The sequence below is a fragment of the Limulus polyphemus genome, unplaced genomic scaffold (assembly GCF_000517525.1).
Source record: "Limulus polyphemus unplaced genomic scaffold, Limulus_polyphemus-2.1.2 Scaffold3817, whole genome shotgun sequence".
Lineage (NCBI taxonomy): Eukaryota > Metazoa > Arthropoda > Merostomata > Xiphosura > Limulidae > Limulus > Limulus polyphemus.
In genome coordinates, this window is record NW_013669427.1 from 8,231 (window position 1) to 17,263 (window position 9,033).

The 9,033-nt window shown below is 33.6% G+C and overlaps 1 protein-coding gene across 1 annotated transcript in view; it reads right to left on the reverse strand.

Moving 5' to 3' along the window:
- LOC111088461 (cadherin-3-like) overlaps positions 1-4,558 on the reverse strand; it is a gene marked incomplete at its 3' end in the record, with an annotated part of 12,159 nt that extends 7,601 nt beyond the window's left edge. Inside the window, exons 1-4 of the mRNA XM_022398660.1 lie at positions 4,210-4,558; positions 3,738-3,806; positions 2,872-3,080; positions 1,822-1,914 (exon numbers count right to left, since the gene is read on the reverse strand). Of these exons, the coding sequence (XP_022254368.1) occupies positions 1,822-1,914; positions 2,872-3,080; positions 3,738-3,806; positions 4,210-4,558 (720 nt within the window). The remainder of the gene's footprint in view (positions 1-1,821; positions 1,915-2,871; positions 3,081-3,737; positions 3,807-4,209) is intronic.
- Between the last annotated feature and the right edge of the window lie 4,475 nt (positions 4,559-9,033).

Consider the following 9,033-nt stretch of genomic DNA (forward strand, 5'->3'; position numbering starts at 1 on the left):
CCATCCCAACTACTGTTACCTCTTAACAAAAGTGAACCATACAGAACTCTATTTACCATCCCAACTACTGTTACTTCTTAACAAAAGTGAACCATACAGAACTCTAATTATCATCCCAACTACTGTTACCTCTTAACTGTAATTGCCGTTCCTTATGGTTGTTATCAAGAAATGGACCACAGAACTACCGGTCCTAATAACCACTACCTGTTAACAAAAACCAACAGCAAGAGGACCACAGAACTGTAATCACCTTACCAACCATACCGTTGGCTGTTAACAAAAAAGGACCATAAAACTTTAACTAACGGTTCCCACGAGTCGTTACCTGTTAACAAAAATGGACCACAGTTCTGTGATTATCGGTCCTAATAACTGTTAACTGTTTAAAAAAATTAGGCCCGGCATGGCCAAGTGGTTAGGGAGCTCGACTCACAATCTGCGGGTCGCAGATTCGAATCCCCGTCACACCAAACATGCTCGCCCTTTCAGCCATGGGGGCGTTATAATGTGAGGGGTCAATCCCACTATTCATTGGTAAGAAGAGTAGCCCAAGAATTGGCGGTGGGTGGTGATGATTAGCTGCCTTCCCTCTAGTCTTACATTGCTAAATTGGGGACGGGTAGCGCAGATAGTCCTCGTGTAGCTTTGCGCGAAATTCATAACAAACAAACAAACCTTTAAAAAAGCAAGTCACAGAACTGTATTCACCATATCATCTACACCGGTACCCGTTAACAAAAGTGGACCACAGAACTGTAATTAACAGTCCTGACAACCCTTATCCTTAAGAAAAATGGACCACAGAACTGTAATTATTGGTACATATACGTATATAAGTTGCATCTCTGATATTTAGTAACAAACCATAGTTTCTAATCTGTAATGATGTTAAGATAGACGATCAAAATAAAATAAAAATTATAGAATTCGAAATAAATTTATTGAAAAGATCCTAGTTATTCCAGATACATAATAATTTAGGAAACAATTCCAAATAAAGTTATTGTTAAGGTCCTAGTTATTCGAAGTAAACTACTAACTTAGGAAACAATTCGAAATAAAGTTATTGTTAAGGTCCTAGTTATTCGAAGTAAACTACTAACTTAGGAAATAATTCCAAATAAAGTTATTGTTAAGGTCCTAGTTAATCGAAGTAAACTACTAACTTAGGAAACAATTCCAAATAAAGTTATTGTTAAGGTCCTAGTTATTCGAAGTAAACTACTAACTTAGGAAACAATTCCAAATAAAGTTATTGTTAAGGTCCTAGTTATTCGAAATAAACTACTAACTTAGGAAACAATTCCAAATAAAGTTATTGTTAAGGTCCTAGTTATTCGAAGTCAACTACTAACTTAGGAAACAATTCCAAATAAAGTTATTGTTAAGGTCCTAGTTATTCGAAGTAAACTACTAACTTAGGAAATAATTCCAAATAAAGTTATTGTTAAGGTCCTAATTATTCGAAGTAAACTACTAACTTAGGAAATAATTCCAAATAAAGTTATTGTTAAGGTCCTAGTTATTGATTTGATTCGATTTTTTTCTTTCTTTAGATATGTGCATATTGACGTAACCACTGATTTCTCGAGTTTGATTCACCTTCTTCATACCCCCCCCCCCCAGTGGCACAGCGGTATGTCTGCGGACTTACAACGCTAGAAACCGGGTTTTGATACCCGTGGTGGACAGAGCACAGATAGCACGTTGTGTAGCTTCGTGCTTAACTTCAAACAAACAAATACTTCTTTATGAGAAAATGTTGTTATTATTATTACTAGCTTACGCAGTTGTTGTTGTTGTTGTAGAGAAACATACCTCGCTGATGTTGAGAGTGTAGGGACTTCCTATAAATCTGGGGCCATTATCGTTGGCATCTGTGACGATAATACGAACTGGAATGATAATACTCTGAAAAAAAACAACAACAACGAAGTTTGGAGGAGGATACTGTCTTCAGTAGAATAAAATAATATATCTTATTATTCAAGTATCAGTTTGAAGGAAGATACTGTCTTCAGTTGGAAAAAAATATTTTAATTTTTTAAATATATTTTATGTTATATAGTTATATGTTATATATATATTTTAATGTTAAAATATCAGTTAAATTATTAGTTTGCAGCCAAATTCACGATTCATGTTTGCACGTTTTTCTGATGAGCTAAAACATAAAGCTTTGGTTATCATATAACTAGATTAGGGAAGGAAGGAATAGCAATGAATACTACAATATACTATCCGTAAATATATTTGTATCTGATGTACTTATATAAAAAAGCAAATTGATTGTGTCAATAAGAACTTGATTTAAATCAGAGAGGAAAAAAGTGAGTTGAACAACCTTGTCATCATAGATAGCTTTTTACTCCTTCTCCCTAAACGCACTGAGTTATTGAGTAAAAATGTCCCTAAATAACTAAGATACTTTAACTCTACAATTATCTCTTAAAGGTTTAATATTCTTGTAGAAATATGAGTAATAATATCTTAAAGGTTTAATATTCTTGTAGAAATATGAGTAATAATATCTTAAAGGTTTAATATTCTTGTAGAAATATGAGTAATAATATTTTAAAGGTTTAATATTCTTGTAGAAATATGATTAATAATATCTTAAAGGTTTAATATTCTTGTAGAAATATGAGTAATAATATCTTAAAGGTTTAATATTCTTGTAGAAATCTGAGTAATAATATCTTCAACTTATTAAAAATACGTCAACAAGTTAACTTAACTCTGTAGAGCTGTATTACATTTGACATTTTCTTTCCTCTTTTTGCACGTACATATAATGGATAGTAGGTTATACTTTATTTTATACAGCATACAAAAGGGGTTCCGTATCTCAGCTGTCAGATCACTTACCGGGTCCTCCACCCCAGTTTTTGAGCAACTGACGTCCACACTAATGGTCTGAACACCCTCCAATCCTTCCTTGTCTAGTTTCTGTCTGAGGATAAGGTTTTTAGTGTAAGGTTCGATAGAAATTGGAAGATTGTCACCGTCCAGAGACAACACTATGTCACCATCGTTACCAGCATTTCCGTTAACCTGTATCCTACCGAGGATGGAATCTGGGGGGGGGGGAGTAATAGAATAAAAAAAAGAACACTTAAAATTAATCACATCTTATAACTTACCGAATCCATCTATAGCAAGACTTTTCGTTAGTTTATTCATTATCTATTGGACATAGTAACTTTACTAACTTAAGTCATTTAAATACAAGATATTGAGATATATAATGTCAATTAGCAAACTTATAGTTGTAAGTAGATTTTATACTGAAAGATGTTTGCACGTTTTTTTTTTTTTGAGATGTACTTTGGAGGGAAAATTATTATCATACACATCAATAAAAATATAATATAACATATCATCTGCCGTCTTTCATAATATAATATAACATATCATCTGTCCGCCTTTCAGTGTCGCTTTAAAAACTCATTTTATTTTGCAACTTATTCAACTTCGATCTGAATATGTTACGCACATATCAAGAGTAATCTTTCGCTTTTAATTTCCTGCTTTATCACCAGGTGGACTAAAAATTTTTACTTGCAACTAGGCCAAAGACTAACTGTCTATATATTCAGCCCAAGTATTTTCTATAGATGGTAACTGAATAGACTCATAACCAAAGTTAGTTACAGCCATCTCGAAATAGAGGTATACGTTAACAGAAAGTTACAGTTAGAAAAACAAATACATATCAAATAAAAGATATTTACCAACAGGTAGCGCTTCGTTTATGGTGAATATTTCAGATGAACCTCCACTTGTCAAGTAACATCGATTATCTGTAAGGGTTAAAATAAAGTCACTTAACTATTCATTTTATAAGCATTTAAAATGCATTTAAGTTGGTAGGCAAAAACTACAGGGTATTTAATCTATTTTATTGAATAGTTTTAAGTTCTTAACGAATTTATTAACTGTAATAAGCCATTCGTCACGCCCGGCATGGCTAGGTGGTTAAATAGCTCGACTCGTAATCTGAGGGTCGCGGGTTCGAATCCCCCTCCCACCAAACATGCTCGCCTTTTCAGCCGTGAGGGCGTTATAATGTTACGATCAATCCCACTATTCGTTGGTAAAAGAGTAGCCCAAGAGTTGGCGGTGGGTGGTGATGACTAGTCTTACACTGCACGGGGAGATAGCTCTCGTGTTGCTTTGCGCGAAATTCAAAACAAACAAACAAACCATACATCACTTCATTGTTTAGAACCCCCAGCACATTCTTGTTAAAGATATATGCCCAGAACACATTATTGTTAGCCATATGAACCCATAACACATTCTTGTTAGCCATATGAACCCATAACACATTCTTGTTAGCCATATGAACCCATAACACATTATTGTTAGCCATATGAACCCAGAACACATTATTGTTAGCCATATGAACCCAGAACACATTATTGTTAGCCATATGAACCCATAACACATTCTTGTTAGCCATATGAACCCATAACACATTATTGTTAGCCATATGAACCCATAACACATTATTGTTAGCCATATGAACCCATAACACATTCTTGTTAGCCATATGGAAGTAAGTATAAATACAAACATTTAAATTTAGATACCTTAACTTATGTTAATACGCATGAGCGCATTTATTTGATATGCCATACGTCAGTCTTTTTTGTTGTTGGCAGCACGTGGAGGAACGTATCATGAAAATATAACTTCAATTTGTCGCTCAGAATTATTTTGCTTTATAAACACAAATTGTATCTTATTTGTTTGTTCTATGCACGATGTTTCATCTTTCAGGGCTTTATTTTAAAGGTCGTCTAGATACGAGCAGAATAAACAAGAATGTAAAAAGGATTTAAAGAAAACAAGATAATTAAAAATTGTGAATTTAAAAGGGGTGAAGAGGGTTCGTCAAAAAAGTACAGAAACAAGTTGAATCATAATGCAAATATTATAATTTCAAGCCTACAACTAGGAACTCTACTCTATGTACTTTTTTTACGATCCCTATTCTCCTTTTAAAATTAACAATTCTTAATTATCTTATTTCTTAAGTTTTTGTTGCCCATTTATGGAGAATAAATTTTAAGTTACACACGTGCATATGCATTCAGTTGAATGTTACATGTTTTTCAACAGTTTACTACTGCATTGGCTTTTTTGTTTTCCCACCCAACCTTCATTTCCTGAGCCAGGTGGTTTTGTGCCTGAAGTTTCGTGTAAACACGCGTTTAACAAGCGTCGAATACAAAGGAAGCCACTTACAAAAACATCGCATATATCATGTATTTACAGCCACGTAAATCAACTTTAAATGGAAAATAATCGACTTTTAAAATAGATCATAGACAATCACAGCGTTTTGTATAGTATATATGTCTATGTTTTTGTGGCAAAATACCCTGCCCATTTTGCTGTAGGCTTGTGAAACAAAAATATAAATAATAATAAAATACGTACTCACAATTTCATTGAAGTATGAAAACCAGTAGAACAAATCACCACTGAGAAGGATAGAGAAATTTACTATGGCAACCGTCTACTGTTCGAAAACTCACTGAAATAGTTGCAAAAACAACGTAGGGACAAAGTACAACAACGAACTCGAGAAATGATGAATCCTCAACGTGGCAGCTTCCAATTAATGCGCTATAAGTTGCATAAATTATTTTCCAATTAGCGTGCATTAGTAAAACACCGGATTTTTTCAATGACGGAAAGTGAAGGACTTACCGAAATTCTTCAGGACGAAAAAACGAAGGCGCTTGAATTAATTTTAAAACTACCCTATGACTTACTCAATACAGCATTTATAACTATTGTCCAGGTTTCATTAAAATATTCATAGCCGCTTTTTCTGTAGTGGCTTGTAAAACTGTAATCAATACTATTAAAGCCGGACACACTGTTATAAATATACACATTGTTTACTTTAATAAAATGAAGCTTTCTGACTAGTATAATGGTGCTTAAATGCCTTCTACATTTCTACGATGCATGAATGGCTTTGAAGAACTTATGTTGATAGCGAAGAAGAGGGTGGAAATCTCGACTTTCAAGAATCAACTTAAAAATAGCCCTACAACCTTCGGAGGAGTTTGTTTAGTAGCTGTGCATAGATTTTGGCGCAGTATACCTAGCTGTTTTTGCTGTAGGCTTCGGTGTTTGAATGGCTTCGAAGAGAAACTTGGCCAGTATCGATTAAAAAGAAACTGATAAAATCTCTTTTTCTCTTTCAAGAATCAATATAAAAATTGCCCTATAACCTGTGCAGGAGCTTTTTAGTAGGTTTGCCCAGGATTGAATAAACTATTCATAGCCGTTTTTTCTGTAAGCTTGTGAAACAACAATAAAAAGAAGAACAAATGGATGAATTTTGTCTAACAACCGGAAAATCAATTATTTTGCTATTATCAATATTTTAGCGACCTTAGCCATTGAAATAGAATGTCCTGAGTGTTGTTTGAAGAACAAGTCTTTTTTTTAATGTGGTTCTTGCCAGTATGTTCTATTACAATTTTTGAGAAATTCCTAGGCGATCCCTATTATGAACCACTATCGTGGTTCATGATAAACTGTTTCTGCTTATACAAATAGTTTCCAAAATTATTTTCAAATGTATTTGTGTTTTGGTTCACAAATTGAATCTATATATATCTTAAATTTGGGTACAATAAACAAGGTTGTTATCTTAAAATAGATTGTAATATGCACAATTCAGCTTAAAAAGCCACTAAAGCCTGGCATGGCCTGAGGGTTAAGGCGCTCCACTCGCAAGATGAGGGTCGAGGTTTCGATTCTCCGTCACCGAACAAGCTTACCCTTTCAATTTTTAGTAAATGAGTAGCCCAAGAGTTGGTTGTGTCAACTAACTACATTCCATCTAGTCTATCACTGCTAAATTAGGGACAGCTAGTACAGACAGTCCTTATGTAGTTCTGCGCGAAATTCAAACCAAACCAAAAAAAACTAAAAATATTTTTAAAAGAACGAACTGTGTAATAAATAAAACTTAACATTATTAAAATGTAATCTTTTGTAAAATATTTCTTTAAAGTCCTACAGATTTCATAGCTTAAAAATGATTATCTGTTGTATTTTGTAACTTGAATAAAAATGTTTATCAATAAAAACAAATAGCCCTTATTCGCGTTTTATCCTTGCACTATTTCAGAAATGATTATTTCTACACAAAAGTTAACATTTCGATAATAGTAACCTCTTTATTATCTTGGTGTAAGAAGATGTAATCCTGTCTCTTACACTCCATCATTTGTGTTAATTGAAGCCACATTTTGGTTTCTTAAGGCTACACACGAGATGGGAAAGATTTGATGGGCCTCATAGAGAAAAAAACGATTGTTTGTTTGAAGTTAAGCACAAAGCTACATAATGGGGTATCTGTGCTCTGCCCACTACGGGTATCGAAACCCGGTTTCTAGCGTTGCAAGTCCGCAGACATACCGCTGTGCCACTAGGGACGAGAGAGAGATATAACGAAATTTCGCCATGTAACATTCAGTCAAAATAAATACATTTAGTTTTTTTGTGTGTTGTTAAGCACAAAACTACACAAAGGACTACATGTGCTTTATCAAGAAACAGTATCGAAACTCAAATTGTATCGTTATAAGACCTTAGAATCACCGCTGAGCCACCAGGGAACAAATAATTATCTGAATTTCCAGAAATTCTTTCTAATAAGATCGTTTTTTTCCTATTGGAAAATAATTAAAAATACATTTTTATTAGTTATGGTTTTGAAAAAAAAACACAAGAAAGTTTGTTTTACTTCACACTTAACGTTGAATTTTTTTAAAATTGTAAACACAAACCTTTAGTGATAAAATACTAATTATTTTTTTAATTAAAATCTGTAATTAAAGATATGTTCAAGTTTCCACTTATTAAAGAGTACTAGACATTGTATGATATAAGCGTGAATTACACGAAATTTACAGACAGTATTGATAGACGATACCTATCCCTACCTCCAGCGGCTCAGAGCTAATAACACTAAAAAATTCGGGTTCGATACCCGTGGTGGGTACAGCATAGATAACCCATTATGTAGTTTTGTGTTTTAAAAAAACAGATGCCACAATTACATTAGCCAATCTAAATTAAACAGAAGTTTCGAAAGTGTATACAATATAACTAAAGAAAAACAAAATGGCGAACTAACGGAAAACATACTCTTGAACCGGATCACTACCTTTCAGATATGACCTTAAATATCATGTGTTCACAATTATTAAGTGTTCATGCGTACACTCGTGTGTGAGACGTAGTTCTGTTCAGTCGATGTTTCTCAAGCAGGCATTAAGTTGGTTATATACACCTGAATGATCACGTGCCCATGAACTGGCCAAAAGTTTAATTAAATATCAAAATGGTACTGTCCGTTTGAATAGATATATCCTAAACAAAAAAGATTAAGTAAACAAAACTCGAGATTAAATTAGCACTGCCCTCCAACCGTGAGAAGAAGTCATACTTTGTTCTGTGAGGAACTTGTGAAAACCAGTAACAATTTAGATTCACATAATATAGGTTTCTGTCGGATTGCGACCATTTCAAGAAAAAAAAAAGGTTGAATTGTTTGGGAATACGTTTAATTAAACCAACGCCTCTTAGACCCCGTGGTCTTCAGGCTACACAGGACTGAAATAAAAATAAAATGTGCTAACACATCTTTAGAATCCTTCCAAACAAAACAGTATAAAAACTGGTTTAATAACGTTATTCAAGTTCCGGTAACAGTAATATATATATACACGATTTAATAAAGATTCTTAGCGTATTCGAACAATAGCATTAGGTCGTCAAGAAATTACTGTCGCTTTTTTTTAGATGACAAAACCCGAATCACTTATATATCAAATCAAAACATTTATTAAATAAATTCTCAATTCTTATCGATGATGCTTTTGCATCTTACAATCAGGTTGTTAATGTACTGATTAATAAATCACGTGGCTTTGAAGCAAAACACATGTCGATGTCCTCTTTAACACCTTCCACACTTGCATATGTTTTCCC